Genomic DNA, 17,283 nt, shown 5'->3' with positions numbered 1-17,283 from the left:
ACAAGTTATTAAACTTCTGTTTGATTTTCTCCTGTTAATTTCTCTCATGTGCACTTGATTCTTAAATCAGCCAGAATAACCTAAAAGGGTAGAGGAAAATTTCCTCCTCCCTGACAATGCTGTGATTTATGAAAAGAAACATATATTCAGTCTTCATCCCTGTCCCTGGCACAGAGCTACTAAAACCTTTAGACTTTCCTGTGATGAGAGCAATAAAGATGCTGTTTGTTAACTTAAGGCGGTTACCTCTGGGCAGTGCCGAAGATGGGGCTGGCTGCCAGAAGAGCCAGTCCTATGATTACAGGCTTGGAATTTCCAGTTGTATTCCCCTGAATTTCCAGGGAGGGGAGAGTAGATGAAGATTGAATTATATCACCAATGGCCAATGATCTAATCAATCATGCCTAAGTGAAAAAAAAAGGAAATCAGTCCTGGATATTCTTTGGAAGGATTGATGCTGAAGCTGAAACTCCAATGCTTTGGCCACCTGATGTGAAGAACTGACTTTTTTGAAAAGACCTTGATGCTGGGAAAGATTGAAGGCAGGAGAAGAAGGGGAAGACAGAGGATGAGATGGTTGGATGGCATCACGGACTCAATGGACATGAGTTTGAGTCAACTCCAGGCAGGAGTTGGCGATGGACAGGGAGGTCTGGCATGCTGAGTCCATGGGGTCACAAAGAATCGGATGGAGGGACTGAACTGAACTGAACTGAAGGTAACAAAGTTTCCATTACAACCAAAAAGAACTGAGTTTGGAGAACAGCCAGTTGGTAAATTCATAGAGATTCACAGAGGATGTAAAGATCGGAGGTCAGAGAAGCTTCACGCCCTTTGCCCCTAACTTGCTCTGTGCGTCTCTCTCATCTGGCTGCTCCTGAGCTATAACCTTTCATAATAAACAGGTGAGCTAGTAAATGTTTCTCTGAGTTCTGTGAGCTGTTCTAGCAAATGAATTCAACTCGAGGAGTGTTGTGGGAACCTCTAATTTACAGCTGGTTGGTCCCTGGACTTTGACTGACGTTTGAAGTGGGAGCACTCTTGTAGGACTGAGACCTGACCCGTGGGGTCTGGGACTCTCTCTGGGTAGACAGCATCTGAACTGAGTTAAATTGCAGGACACCCAGCTTCTGGTACAGAACTGCTAGGTGGTGTGGGGAAAAACTCCCACACATCAAAATGTGAACTGATGAACACACGTTGTGGTTGGTGCCAGAAGTACAGATGTGAGGTAAACTTTACGTTATTTAAAAGATAAAATTCATATTGAACTATTCACAGGAGGAAGGTTTTTATAATCACTTCCTGGTACAGCTTTGAAAGGCCTTAGTCTGCTCCAATCCCAGTTTATGTTCTGTCCTAAATATACACTTTCATCATTAGAGTTTATCTTTCTAAAGTAATTTCCATGATATGCTCTTTCATCTTCTATTAATAAAAACTGATTTAAAGAAAAAAAATCAATGTTTAGGAATAAGTTTAACTGAGGTTTCTCTTTCAGTGTAAATTGCAGTCATGGTGATACTTCTCCCAGGAGCACTTGCATTTTGGTTCTCTAACATCTGTGTCTCATCCTCCACCAGAAGGTAAAACTAGTTCATTAACTAGCTGAGGTGAGCACATGGGATGACTGTGTATAGAGTCACCTGTCAGGAGCCCAAACGCTTCTGGAAATTGTTGTAACAGTATTACAGTGAGAAGACATCTGTTTCCACCCTTACCATTAATTTATTCATTCATACAGACTAAGACAGCAGACACAGAGAACAGACTTGTGGTTGCTAAGGGGCAGGGGGGAGGGGAGTGGGGAAGGGATGGACTAGGAGACTGGGGTTAGCAGATGCAAAGTATTACGCATAGAATGGATAAACAACGAGTTCTACTGTACAGCACAGGGAACTCTACTCAATATCCTGCGATAAATGTAATGGAAAAGAATATGAAAAAGAACATATACTGGATATGTATATATACCTGAATCACTTTGCTGTACACCAGAAATTAGCACAGTATTATAAATCAACTATACTTCAATAAGATAAATTTTAAAAAATATATAGACTGACAGGGCTTCCCTGATAGTTCAGTTGGTAAAAAAAAAAAAATCCACCTGCAATGCAGGAGACCTGGGTTTGATCCCTGGGTTGGGAAGATCCCCTGGAGAAGGGAATGGCTACTCAGTTCAGTGTTCTGACCTGGAGAATTCCAGGGACTGTATAGTCCATGCAGTCGCAAAGAGTTGGACACGACTGAGCGACTTTCACTTTTACTATCATAGACTGACAGCTAGAGATGTCCAAGTGAAAATATGCATTCCAGCCCTCAAAGAGCCTACACCTTCATGAAAACCATTGTAGTCTGCATCTTTATAACCAAAGAGCTACGCCTTGGAAAAAATTTTTAAAAAGAGGGGTTCTCTGGTCAAATATACTTGAGAAGCATGATTTGTGAAATCCTCCTCTTTGCACTTTCCAATGCACATCTATAAATGTAGATATCACCAACTCAATGGACATGAGTTTGAGCAAACTCCGGGAGACAGTGAAGGACAGAGGAGTCTGGTCTGCTGCAGTCCATGGGGTTGCAAAGAGTCGGACACAATTTAAAGACTTAACAACAACAAAAACATGTTGAATAGCTATATGACTAAAAATAGGCATTTATATTTAGACATTCTAGCTTAAAAGGTGCTTTCATATGAATCATCTCATGTCACATGGATATAGAAGTCAAAATACCTAGAAATTCCATGAAACCCAGGAAAGCCACCATTGGATGTAAATGCTTCCCATGGAAGGCTTCTTCAAGGGTTCCTGCTCCATTGTTGAGATTTGTATCAGACAAGTGACAACACAGAGTGGGTTTCTTCCTGGGCTGTATCCTAAATGATGTGGCTTTGGCTCTGCTGGTTTCTCCCAAAAAGCCTCTGCCCTTGTCTAACTCAAAGTTGACTTAACTCAACTTTCAAAATTGACTGGTTTGGGTAAGATGACTTTTGATAGTTTTGGGTCCTTCAAATAACTTCCTCATTTTCTGGAAAGAAAGTCATTCTATGCAGCATTCCACACACCACCCGTGTCAAAATAGATGACAACTGGGGACATCTAACTCTATTGCAGCCTGGCATGCTGCAGTCCATGGGGTCACAAAGAGTCGGACACGACTGAGCCCCTGAACTGAACTGAACTGATTGCAGCATTTCCTTTAGAAAACAGAGGCTTTGGAGTGATTGCATGGCTTTTTCTCCCCCCATCCCCACTTTAAAGTGTCTGCTCAATAGATGGCTATGGAAGCCCAGAGAAATCTTGTTGAATGTATTATTTATCTTTTTGTGTGTTGTTGGTTAAATCTACAAGAATATTCTAGATGCTGGTGTTTGGGTGTGCATGTTTGTGAGAGGAGTGTATTTTCTTTTCAGAATGTGGAGAGAGGTAGATGTGTCGATATTCTCAAGTGTGCATGCCTGTGCACACTGGCACACACACCAGTGTGGTGAGCTCTCACAACACCAGCCTGTGGTCCTCAAGAGAAGGATGCCACAAGTGACATCAGGTTCCTTCCAGAAGTTACAGTCCCAACCCCATCTCACTCTTGCAGATCCACTGCCTTGGCGATGCCTTGTTCAGTTGAAGTCTTAATTGAATTCATCCCTCTACTAAGTAGCTTTAATCTAGAAAAGTTATAAGGCAATATCAAGAAAATCAAAGAACGATTAAACAAATGGGTGAAAGAAAAGAAGGAAGGTGAGTTTTATAAAGAGATTAAGTTCAGAGAGACAGCTATTTACAGTAGAAAATAAAGCAGAAGATAAATAGCTAGACCCTCCTGGACTTACAGTCACTTTCAAGCTCTAAACCTTTAACAGGTAACAGATTTTCCAGCCTCAATTTTCTTGAGTGAAATGAGGGTATATTACCTACTTCTTAAGTATGTTGTGAGAATGAAATTTTAGGATATAACATTCTGAACACCATGCCAAGCACATAATCAGCCTTCAACAAAAACAATTTTAGTAATCTGCTTTATTGGGGTAAAGAACAAAGATTTGTCCAGCAGGTGAGCTGGGTGGAGAAACTGAATCTGGTAAAGAATCTGCCTGCAATGAAAGAGACCCAGGTTCAATCCGTGGGTCAGGAAGATCCCCTGGAGAAGGAAACGGCAACCCACTGCAGTATTCTTGCTTGGAAAATCCCATGGACAGAGGAGCCTGATGGGCTACAGTCCATGGGGTTGTAAAAAGTCGGGCACGACTCAGTGACTAACACTAGAACTTCCGGAGTAAGGCACTCACAATGTGGATGTATAATATCTGTTATTCTGAGTCAGGTGTAGTCTAACTCTGAATATTAATATCATGTAAACCAATGATCCCCAAACTTTTTGGCACCAGGGACCAGTTTCGTGGAAGACATTTTTTCTACAGACCAAGGGTTGGAGCGATGGTTTTGAGATGATTCAAGCACATGACATATATTGTGCACTTTATTTCTATTATTATGACATCAGCTCCACTGCAGATCAGTTCAGTTCAGTTCAGTCGCTCAGTCGAGTTCGACTCTTTGCGACCCCATGGACCACAGCACGCCAGGCCTCCCTGTCCGTCGCCAACTCCCAGAGCCCACCCAAACCCATGTCCATTGAGTCGGTGATGCCACCCAACCATCTCATCCTCTGTCGTCCCCTTCTCCTCTTGCCCTCAATCTTTCCCCACATCAGGGTCTTTTCAAATGAGTCAGCTCTTCACATGAGGTGGCCAAAATATTGGAGTTTCAGCTTCAAAATCAGTCCTAGCAGTGAACACCAGGACTGGTATCCTTTAGGATGGACTGGCTGGATCTCCTTGAGCGCCACCGCAGATCATTAGGCATTGAAACCCAGAGGCTGGGGAGCCCTGACATAAACATTTCTTGCTAATCCACATATAACTTAAGTGAGAAGTAAACTCGTCTACTGGTCAAGGGAGATTGCTCTTCTCAGGAAAGAACCTTAAGTCAGGTGCGCTAAACACATTGTTGTGTGTTGGTCACTCAGTCTTGCCTAGCTCTTTGAGACTCCATGGACTGCAGCCCACCAGGCTTCTTGGTCCATGGGATTTTCCAGGCAAGGATATTGGAGTGGTTTCTCATTTCTTTCTCCAGGGTTAAACATATTAATGTCAAACAAAATCAAGAAGGAATTCTTCCAGCCAGTCAGGCTTTCTCTGCTCCATGATTTTGCAATCTGCAAAATAGGGGTAATGATCCCCCTTCTTCAAGGCTCAGCCTGGATTTAGGGAATCACAATGCACAGAAAATGTCATAAATCCCAATGAAAATAGCCTCATTTTTCATAAATAATTTGGAACTAGTCTGTTGTTCCATGTCCTATTCTGACTGTTGCTTCCTGACCTGTATACAGGTTTCTCAAGAGGCAGGTCAGGTGGTCTGGTATTCCCATCTCTTTCAGAATTTTCCACAGTTTATTGTTATCCACACAGTCAAAGGCTTTGGCATAGTCAATAAAGCAGAAATATTTGGATTTCCAAATAAGAAAAGGAGTACAGCAAGGCTATATATTGTTACCCTGCTTATTTAAATTATATGCAGAGTGCATTGTGAGAAATGCTGGGCTGGATGAAGCACAAGCTGGAATCGAGATTGCTGGGAGAAATATCAATAACCTCAGATATGCCGAGGACACCACCCTTATGGCAGAAAGTGAAGAGGAACTAAAGAGCCTCTTGAAGAAAGTGAAAGAGGAGAGCGAAAAAGTTGGCTTAAAGCTCAACATTCAGAAAACTAAGATCATGGCATCTGGTTCCATCACTTCATGGCAAATAGATGGGGAAACAGTGAAAACAGTGGCTGACTTTATTTTTGGGGGCTCCAAAATCACTGCAGATGGTGATTGCAGCCATGAAATTAAAAGATGCTTGCTCTCTGGAAGGAAAGTAATGACCAACCTAGACAGCATATTAAAAAGCAGAGACATTACTTTGCCAACAAAGGTACATCTAGTCAAGGCTATGGTTTTTCCAGTGGTCATGTATGGATGTGAGAGTTGGACTATAAAGAAAGCTGAGCGCTGAAGAATTGATGCTTTTGAACTGTGGTGTTGGAGAAGACTCTTGAGAGTCCCTTGGACTGCAAGGAGATCCAACCAGTCCATTCTAAAGGAGATCAGTCCTGGTTGTTCATTGGAGGGTCTGATGTTGAAGCTGAAACTCCAATACCTTGGCCACCTGGTGTGAAGAGCTGAGTCATTTGAAAAGACCCTGATTCTTGGAAAGGTTGAGGGCAGGAGGAGAAGGGGACAACGGAGGATGAGATGGTTGGATGGCATCATCGACACAATCGACATGGGTTTGGGTGGACTCCGGGAGTTGGTGATGGACAGGAAGGCCTGGCATGCTGCGGTTCATGGGTTCGCAAAGAGTCGGACACGACTGAGCGACTGAACTGAACTGATTCATAAATAATATATAACCCTTGGTGATTACTATCTGTGGTTCATCACCGATCCACACAAAAGTAGAGAAAGGTGCATTTAAAAGTTAACTTAAAATTACAAATCTGAAGTAATGAAAAGGTCCAAAACAAGGTCCAAATGTTTTCCCTAGATTTCTATAAGCATTATGTTCATTATCCCAAACTGCGAAACATCTCTGACAGGAGGCAATTTTGCTGAAGTCAATTCTTCCTATGTAAATACAGATTGCAAAGCTCACTTTAGACACTAGGTGGCGCCAAGTGTCCACTCAATGTTACTTTATTTTCCCCAAACGAGGTTGGCTGCCGCCCATCTAGAGCCTGACGTGCATGTTAATAGTTTGAGTTTGTTCTGGAGAAGGTTTCTAAAATGTGACGTCTGCTGATAAAACTGACAGCAGAGTACAAGCATAGCATTTAGTTCTCAAGCGGAGTTCTCATTCTGTAAAACTTTAATACTCTTTCAGCAGTTCTCTGTGTACAACTCAAACCAAACCTACAGTTAGGAATTCTTGATTTGTCCTCTAGACTTGGAGCTAAAGCTTCACATTCAGCTCTACTGACATTTTGCATAAATTTAACAGTTAAATATTTTCAAATACTTCCCAAAGCCTCTATTTTCTAAAAAAGAAAAAAATGACATGGAAACTTTAAAGATTGGCTTGAGAACGCATGGCATAAACTAATGTGACTGTAAATGGATTTAAAATCTTCAGCTTCACTTCCCCAGATACATTCATAGTATTGTTAGTTAACTACACCACCCTTGGCATTTGAAGAGGAACAAATGGGAATTCCAAAAATGACATTAAGTAAAAATAAATAAATAAATAAATCTTATTGCCTCTGATTTTGCCTAAGAAATACTAAACAGTGATAACTGATCTCTATATATTGGGACTAGATTTGGCACACATTCACTTGGCAAGGCTGAATGTTGTTAAAATTCAGGCTGCCTTGTTTCTATAACGTTTATAATGCAATAGCCTTAATGCTTTCTTCATTGACAAGGAAAAAAATAAAAATGAAAAACAAAAGCAAGCGGCATCGATATAGTGGGCATATACAAGTTAAATTGATATAATAGGATGAAATATCATAATGGGCGAGCTTGTGGGCAAATACACGTGCAGCTCGGAAAACAAAGCATAGCAAACTGAGGCCCCAGGAAGCTTTAAGCAAAGCCAAAGTTGGCAACAAATGTATGCTGTGCCTTTGCAGATAACAACTTCACAGCAGCTCTAGCATTTTCATTACGTTCATTCACATCTGAACCCACGCTGCAGAGAAGCACAGTGTCAGAGGACTGCTGGTATTTCTGAATTGATACCATTAGTCGACTTCCACTTGCTTTGCTTCCATATCACATGTGGCATCTACAAGGTAAGAAGACATGCCAACTACAACCATCTAATAAGATGCATCCTTATTAGAAGTTTACCATCGTATTAGATTAGATCCCCCGGAGAAGGAAATGGCAACCCACTCCAGTGTTATTGCCTGGAGAATCCCACGGACAGAGGAGCCTGGCAGGCTACAGTCCATGGGGTCGCAAGAGCTGGGCACGACTTAGCAACTAAACCATAAGACATCTTGTTTGATGTTTACCATCTAATAACATGCATCCTTATTAGATGGTAAACAACTGAATATCTAATTCCCTATTTGGAGGAGAAGGAATGAGAAAGATAATCATATCAAGTGTACCTAGATGAGGTGGAGAAACCAATCTGTCTCAGATGCTGTAATAAAGAGATACACCCTCTAAAGAACTTAAAGTCAGTAATAAAACTCGCTAAAAATCTGTCTGCTTTCTTATTATTACCACATGCTAGCTGTTCTATACAAGGTCAGCAATACAGGGTGGACAGAACCATCTCTCTGTGGCCATCGTTTTCAGAATTCCACTGACTACAAAGACTCTTCTCCTTAGGACTTGTCAGCAAGCAGGAAATTTGCATTTTGGAAGAAGGAGAAAGCTATAAAGGAAAGAATTCTTATTTTTCTAACATGTAATTTCTGTCTAGGGCTTTACATACATATGTTATCTTATTAATCCTCAACAACAACCATGTGCTGTGTGTTAAGCTGCTTCCGTGGTGTCCAAGTCTTTGTGACCCCATGGACTATAGTCCACCAGACTCCTCTGTTCATAGGATTCTCCATGCAAGAATACTGGAGTGGGTTGCTCTGCCCTCCTCCAGGGGATCTTCTCCACCCAGGAATCCAACCCACATCTCTTCCATCTCCTGCATTGGCGGGTGGGTTCTTTACCACTAGCGCCACGGGCAGATAATACTGCTCTCATTTTACAGATGAGAAAACAGACTCTGCAAAGTTAAGCAATGTATTCAAGGACACACAGTGACTGAGGGCTGGAGCCAGGATTCCAGTGCAAGTTTTACATCCTCTACCACTCACATTTTAACCAACTGTGAACCAGTTGGAATCACAGACTGACACTTAATAGGTACAAAATTTGGACAAGGTATGTAACCTCACTTTAGTATCCTTATTTGAAATTAATGAGATGATCACAAGGTGGGGCTGTAGGAAGCACACCTTCAACAATATAAGAAGGCTGTCATCACTGGCCTGGCATACAAGAAGCTCATCGGGAATGACAATGAATGGTACATAATTTTTATCATGCACCTTCATCTAAGACTTCATCTTAGACTTCCCTGGTGGCTCAAGCAGTAAAGCGTCTGTCTACAATGAGGGAGACCTGGGTTTGATCCCTGGGTCAGGAAGATTCCCCTGAAGAAGGAAATGGCAATCCACTCCAGTACTATTGCCTGGAAAATCCCATGGACAGAGGAGCCTGGTAGGCTATACAGTTCATGGGGTTGCAAAGAGTCGGACACGACTGAGCGACTTCACTTTCCTTTCCTTTCATCTAAGAACCCTAGAGATCCTTGTATCCTTCCCATGTGTTAAAGAATGCTGGATTATATACCTAAGCAACTGTACACCTTTTCCTGTAGCCCTGGTGGTTTATGGCAACAATTTTGACGCTGAGCAGGGCATACACAGATAAGGGTAGGCAAAGTCAGGTAGCAGGCACTCTCAGAGTTCATTTTTCCTTATCCTCATTCTAACTTGTCAATATGTTCAAGATTTCTCAGAGAACATTCTCTTGTTTTGTTACACTCCGCCTCCTGCGCCAAGGGAGTAAATGCAAGATTACTGAGTGGGGGGATTGGAATTGGGGTAAAAGGATGGGTTTCTTTAGTTTCATACTACTCAATATTGGGGCTATTGAGAGACTGATCTTGAGATAATTGGCCTTTAAAAAGTGATCCTAAATATTCTGCCATGTGAAATATACACAAGCACACAATTCCTTCATAATACGTCGAAGTTCCTCAATTCAGATTGTGGTCCACTACAGAAAGCGATCTTAGTTTCTGCCCTCTGAATTCTTTGTATGAAAATGGAAGCTAAATCATGCCAACATTTCATGACACAGATTACTGGATTTGCCTATTATTGAAAGGTAGTGACAAAATCTTCTTTAAATATGACACTAATTTAGGGAGGTCCACAAGGCACTAAAGACTACCATTTTTATAAATCAACCAGGCAAGACTGCAGAGGGCACACAGTAGCTTTTGTTTACTTTTTGGCACTTGCATTATTTTAATACAATGATGCTATAATATACAGCAATAGATCAGCACAACCACTGACATTCCTATTGGTCACATGAATTTATTCCACTTTTGACAAGCCTAGATCCAATCTCTTTGGTGAATAATATTATTATCACAAATAACGATAAATTCTTTGTAACATAATCTTTGTGAAGATGGCATTTTATTTTACAGTTTGAACTTTGTACAGATAAACCCTTCTCCAATAAGATGAGAACATTGCACAGTAAACTTAGCGGGGTTTTCAAAGCACCTCCCATCAGGCTTTAACATATTTGGAAATAACTGTCAGGTTAACTTGTATGCAGAATTAAACAAACAACAGGAGTCATTTAAAACTCGATTGCATAGCCTGAAGGAGGGTCTGCGGTGGGGGAGCTATATGCAAAGAATGCAGTGAGTTCCGCTTCCCCTGATTGTATGTTCTCTTTCTGTTTTGCTTGTTTTTTTTGTTGTTGTTGTTGTTTTTTTACCATCTCTACACTATGATGTTATCCCTGAGCATACAATCAAACCAGCTGTGTACAGGTACAAATGCAACGTAAACATTCTCTTAGCTCAGGTCTAATAGGACCTGGAAAATTACAGGGTCTCAAAAACAGAAGAAAAGTTCGTTCAACACCTGAGCAAGGGATGGTAGAAAAAGGGCCCCTTCATCAGGTTAAGTTGGGGTGCCACATGCTCTCCACCTATTCTGCCCTTTCTCTACTAATACCGCTTTCTCCCATCTCACACAAAACCTTAACTACTCGACGGGGGCACTTAACAGTGTATATGAAACTGATCAGGCAAAATCTCACGGCATACATGTTCCAGAACCCAGGGCAGGAATTTTGGTCTTGGCAAAACAAGTCCCATCTATACTAATAGCAACACATGAATTCTAAAGAGGACTGAAAATGTTCTACTCTTAGAACTTGTGAGGCAAGGAATGTCACCCATCCTCGGGTACTGCCATGCAATGATGAAGTCACTAGCCACTGTCGTCGCTGACCTGCAACACACCCTGAATTGCTTTCAGGGTGAAGATCAGAACGAGACACTCCGTGTCCTGGGAAAACAGGCAAATCAGCCCCGTAGAAATAAATACTTAAAGAGAAACTTTTTATGAACCTGGATTCTTGCATCTTCACTTAGCAAAGCACTAAAATCATGAACTGAGATATCCGTTCTTCGGGACTAGCAGCAACGTTCTTCTGAGATGTTTCCTAGATGGCATTTGCCCCTCTGCTAGAATCACATGTGCACTGGCCCCTCCATTTTCTTCTGTGGAGCAGTTCCTCAGAGTCATCTGAGCAGCTATAACTCTCAGGATATAGTTCTCAGTAAGTCCTCGAATAAAACTAAAACTCAGAGCTCTCACATTGTGGGATACTTTAACTTCAGCTAATCGAGAGCTTTATTTTCATTTTTCCACCTGATACAATGCACACAAGGTGACATTAACTAAGGACATACCCTTTGAGCTTACATTATTGAGAAACGTGGGTGGGCAACAAGTAGATGAAACTAGAATTCCTTGCTCTGCCCTTGCTTGTGTATTTACGTTACTATGCTCAGTCTTCTTTTGTCTTTAGTCTTCTTCATGCTCTCCAGGCTCCTACAGGTTCTGTGTGCAAATGTGCTGATTGTCTGAGAGTCAAATGAAAGCCTAGAACTCACACACAGTCTGAGAAAGAGCATGGGTCTTCTCAAAGCTTTAAGGCAAAGCATCACTGAGGTTGTGGGACCAGCAGAACATCCCACGACTTTGAAGGTATTCAAGGCCAAGCGAAAAGATTACATTGGATTGCGTGAGAAACACATTTTTTCAAGGATATATAGAAAGAGACATTTATCAAGAGAGGTATTTAGTAGGTCAACGAAAGCCACTGAGTGTCACACACTAAGTTGGGCAAAGTCCTTGTTACAGAATCTACTTAAATCTTAAATCCTAGTCTTTCATAGGTACGGATTCCTGATCTCTATCTTTGGGTGATTTAGTATTTTTTAATGTATCTAGAAAACAATTGTGACATGAGTGACATCTAGAAACACACCTGGACATGCGTCTTGCTGTAGATGCTAACACATTCATCTTCCATTATCTCAGAAACCTAGCCAGATGCCAGCATACAGACACAGCCATGGAGCCCATGGGAATTGAAGAGGAATTCTGCTCAGCAGGCAACCCGGGCAGGCTCTCATTAGGCCTCAGCAGAGTCATCAAGCTCAAGGAGGATGTTAGGAGCTTGGGGGGAGTCCAGGGGACTGCATCAAAAGAAATAACCATTTGAGAAATGATCCTGAAGGGGCAAGTTGAAAGGGACTGGGCTTGTTTGCCTGGATAACAGCTTGTAAGCGCACAGCAGGATCTGGTCTGGGCAATGGCTCGACTGGAGGGTGAGAAGGCAGCTCTCATCCCACATGGGCCCAAAGAACAAGAGATAATGGCTTTGGGGGGTGAGTTTTAAATTCCCATGGAAATTCAGGACCTCCAGATTTCAAACTGTATGTCCAAAGGAAATGACAGATGGCCTTTGTCACCCCTCCCCAACATCAAGGAATATCAGATATGATCTAGTTTAGAACAATAAACCTTAGAGAGAAAGTGAGTTCTCTGTTCAACACTTAGGTCACTGTTAGCTCTGTGACTCCCTGGTTTGACGTGGGGAGTTGTTAATTAAAAAGTGCATACGTTTGTGAGTGGGTATGTGTGTGGGGTGTGTGTGTGTGTGTGATTGTGTGAGTATGTGAGAGTTTGTGTGGATGTGTGTGCTTAAGTGTGTTGCAAGTGTGTCTGTTTGTGTGTGAGAGAGAGAGAGACAGAGAATGTGGTTCTCAACTCCTTCGTTCCCAGAAAAATAAGTACAAACATTTCTTAGCAACAATTTTCCAAAGACAGTGGGTGCTTCTGTCTGAAGACACACTCTAGTCACTCCTTTCTTGAAAGACAGTCTGATTTTCTCATGGTCGTGCTCCTTATTTTCTATTCCTTCACTGGCTGCAGTAAGACTGGAGGTGACCCATTTCCAATGAAATGGGGGTCACTGATGACACAGGTCAGAGATGGAGGGATAATGTGAACGTAATCTGCTGTCTCTAATAGCGCTCACACTTCTTCCCTCTGAGCACAGGCTTTCTACTTCACCACAGAAGAAAGAAATCGAGAAAGTGATAATATCCAAGTTCAAAACATAACTTCTATACAGTTTTGCTCTTATCAATAAGATAAGAAATAGCTTTGTCATTGCAGCTGCAGAAATTCCATCTAATTTCCAAAGATCTGCATTATGACAAATGCCAAAATATGTGGCTGCCTTGCTATGAAATTCCAAGGAAATGTCACTTTTCCCTAATTGTCCCATGACTGCTCTATTTATTCAGGAATGAATTAAGAAATAAAAGATCTATTTTTCATCTCTCTGCATTTCAAAGAAGAGTATCTGTTGTATAAAAATTGTAAATGCTTTGGAACTCATATTTCTTTCCTGAGTTTCCCATTTCCCCTTTTAAACATTTTTTCTTAAGTTCCAGTACATTTCTACAAATCTTGTGCCTGTTTTACTACCTGAAGCCAAAACAGACTGCAAAACCAAGCAAACACTACCTCCACTTTTTATATCAATGGCCTTAGAGGGCAATCACCAAGGGCCTCGTGCTCCTCTGTGGGTCAGTCAATCACTATTATCTCTAGATTCTTTAGGGTGGTCCATCACCTTTGGCCTAGGCTCCTAAGGCTAAGGGTCCATCCGTTTTGGTCACCTCTGCCTGTCTCTGCTGGAGTAACTTTAGGCCCTTCTGTTTCCTCCTGCAATCCTTCTCAGAAAGCTCTAACCATGATCCGAAGTGGTAAGTGAGAAACCAGTACCGAGGAAACTGAAAAGAGGGAAGGCATTAACAATCTGAAGCGCACACGCACGCAGTTCCTGCTCTATGAGCAGAAAAGTCCTATCTCTTCTTAAAGCCAGGTTCATCAGTAGATAAGCACCACTGGAATTATTTCAGGGCTCACTGATTATTTTTGTTTGCTTGAAAGTACGAGATGACCTGGTCTTCCAAAGATTTCCTAGTAAGAAGTTTATCCATCTTATATTAAGCTTTCTGTGTTTTAATAGCTATCAGGAATTCTGGTGTTGGAAAAACCAGCACCAAAAAAGTGACCAGGGTAATTATTTGTGTAACAGTGTTAGGTGTTTCGTCTCCTAATTTGTGTATGAATATCCAGTGTGCTTAAATGCCTTTCACTTTGGGTGAAACTGGCAAAGGGTGGACTTGGGTGACTAGGCAAAGGACAGGGTCATCTTTGTTGTAACTTAAGGCGACATCTCAGGCAAGAGCATGGGAATGAGGTGAGAAGAGGGACTTCAAAAAGTACTCAACTTCAGTTCAGGTCCAATTTGTAGGAATGCAGAGCAGGGTTCTTCTAAGCCATGTTCACCTCATTAGCTCAGAATATGGAAGAGGTGAATGCTACATCTGGTCACAACACACAGGACAGAGTCACAGAGGTCAGCCTTCTAATTTGCAGTCCTGACAACCTATCTATGACATGGCTGTGTGCCAGAATTTCTCCTGGTTGGAAAGAAAAAGTGCAGCAAACAAGTACCAAGAGGGCCTTTCTCTTGTTGCTGTATGTTGAAGAATGAAGAACATCCCATCAGATAAATGAAGAGCTGATAATGCAAAGACACAAAGATTGCACCTTGTTTCTGTTCTGGAAGTTACCCCCAAGAACCCTTTCATTGAGAATTGAAGGGGCTCAGGATGAAACAGCTACAAAGATAATAAGCTGAAAAAAGCAAAGGAAACAAAGACCACAAAGCCTCTCTATGTTACCAAAGTCTTGTAATACTAAGGTATAAGCACTTGGAAAATTGATTGTATTAATGCAATCCTCTGCCAGTTAACTAAAGCTCTCTCCTTTCTGTATCCAATATTTTAAGCTTTAAAAATCAACAAGTGTAATATTTTGCAATAGTTTTAATCAACTAAGATGGTGGTTTATCTTAGTGAGGTTAGTTGTGTTATTTATTTATTTATTCATTGTCTTCTTGTTTCTACTTCTTTTATACTGAAAAAGCATTTGAGGTGGATTCATCTAGTTGTAAAGGCATTTAAACTTTTAAATAAGACACAAAAAATTCTAAGTGGCACTTGAGACACCCCCTTGAGAGAAACCTCTCATCTCTTGGGTTTGTAGATATCACATATATTCATAAATCAAATCCTGTGACTACTTAAGTGAGGCCAAAATACTAAAAAAGCACCCTGTATTCCATTAGAAAAAAATGCAATTAGTTTGCTTGGTTATGTTTTTAAAATAGCTTGACATTTTACATAATTGATGAATATGTAATTTTCTAATCAGTAATGGACAGTTCCCATGGAGGTATCATTATTAGTCTTTTAATTTACAATTTCAGAGAGTTTTATGAAAGTGAAGATTAAAGCTAAGAAGCAGAGAAAAACTACTGCAGGATAGCATTATCCTATTTAACACCCATAATATTTAACAGTAACCACAATTAAGCTTCACAAATTAAGTCATTGTATTGAATTCCTATTGGATGAGTTATAGGTAGAGAATTTACGTGTAGTGATTTTTTTCCCCATACTAAATTTCCCATACAGAGTTATGTAACCAAGTGAACATCAGAGCAACATATTGTACTATAAAGGGTTAAATGATACTGTAGCTTATGTCTTTATTTCTCGCCTCTTTTCTCCAATGATAATAGAGATCTCAGTTACCATGCATAAACACTTAAATTCCCTTACTGAGAACATTTCTGATACTGTTGGTGTAAGAGAGAAAGTAATTTATTTAAAGATTGCCTTGTTTTTCTACAGTTTTTGGTAATATCTAGATTATGTGGTTGGTCAGTTTGTCCTTATGGCCTAAGAAAAAAAGACTAGCTGCCATGTTCAATCCAAATGACTTGTTATAGGAATATTTATAAGGACATCAATATTCATTGTATCTTACAATCATGCTCCAAGCGAAATAAAAATAAAAGTTAAACGGCCACAAATATTACAGTATCATAGGTTAAGAACTAAACAATATGTACAAATTCATTGACAACATCTGTGCGAGTGTTGTGGACAAAACATTTAAAAAGAAATTTACATAAAACAAAGTTGATAAATTTATCAAATGTTGATAAATTTTCAGAGACGGTATAAAAGTACACAAAACATGGAAGAGAGAAAGAATTTTAAAAAAACAACCACTAAGCCAGTACATATAGTACAAGTTTACATTTATATTACAGAACGATGGGAACCAGAGACAAAAACGATTTGATAACAAACAGCAAAGAAAGTTGCACCAATCACAGGGAAGAAGGAATCTCCTTTTTAGATGAAAACACAGACGGCCACAGCTTATCCTGACCCCCACCCATACACACAGAGAAAAATAAAAGCAGATGCAAAAGTCGTTACAGCAACACACGACAGACAGAGGTGGAAAGCGTTTGGCATGTCGCATCACAGGAAGTCAATCACGATTGGCTAACGATGATGGTACCTGGCTCTGGTGCAGGTCACTGGCTTGCCTGAGAGGAGTAACAGACGGAGGGGGCACACCTGATGTGGACGCTGACCGCCCTAGTTTGCAGCTTACTTTCGGTTCTGTGGACAAGGAGGAAAGACAAAGCATTAGCTGAGCAAAGTCTGCAGTGATGAACCAGCTCTCAGACTTTCTTTTTGGTTTTGCAGCAGGTTCTTTCAATGTACTGAATTCTTCTGATGCATGCTAATCATTGGCAAGTGATGAAACAATTTCATAACAACAGATTAAAATGAAATTTTTTCATGAGGATCAGCTCCTGGGAATAAAGAACAAATCATTTAAGGTCAAGGCTTTGTTCCCTTGTCCACTTTACCCTATTTACAATGAGTTTCTACAGAGTGATTAGGCTGGGAAGATCCCCTGGAGAAGGGAACAGCAACTCACTCCAGTTTTCTTGCATGGAGAATTCCATGGACAGAGAACCCTGGGGGGGCTACAGTCCATGGGGCTGCAAAGAATTGAACACGACTAAGTGACCGACACAACATCCCATTGGTTAAAAAGCCAATTTTTGGTGCTTCATTTTCAGCTTTGGTCCATGGTTCTCCTATGTCCTAAAATGTCTTTCTACCCTCTCCAAATTTTTCTTCTACCTGCCCTC

At 40.9% G+C, this 17,283-nt stretch overlaps 1 protein-coding gene across 1 annotated transcript in view; it reads right to left on the bottom strand.

The window, feature by feature from the left end:
• The window catches only part of NYAP2 (neuronal tyrosine-phosphorylated phosphoinositide-3-kinase adaptor 2), a 312,055-nt gene that overhangs the window by 34,056 nt on the left and 260,716 nt on the right, over positions 1-17,283 (bottom strand). The window contains exon 7 of the mRNA XM_055573610.1: positions 16,638-16,741. Within this exon, the coding sequence (XP_055429585.1) occupies positions 16,638-16,741 (104 nt within the window). The remainder of the gene's footprint in view (positions 1-16,637; positions 16,742-17,283) is intronic.

Source organism: Bubalus kerabau, chromosome 3, assembly GCF_029407905.1.
Source record: "Bubalus kerabau isolate K-KA32 ecotype Philippines breed swamp buffalo chromosome 3, PCC_UOA_SB_1v2, whole genome shotgun sequence".
Lineage (NCBI taxonomy): Eukaryota > Metazoa > Chordata > Mammalia > Artiodactyla > Bovidae > Bubalus > Bubalus kerabau.
This window is presented reverse-complemented; position numbering and strand designations above follow the sequence as displayed.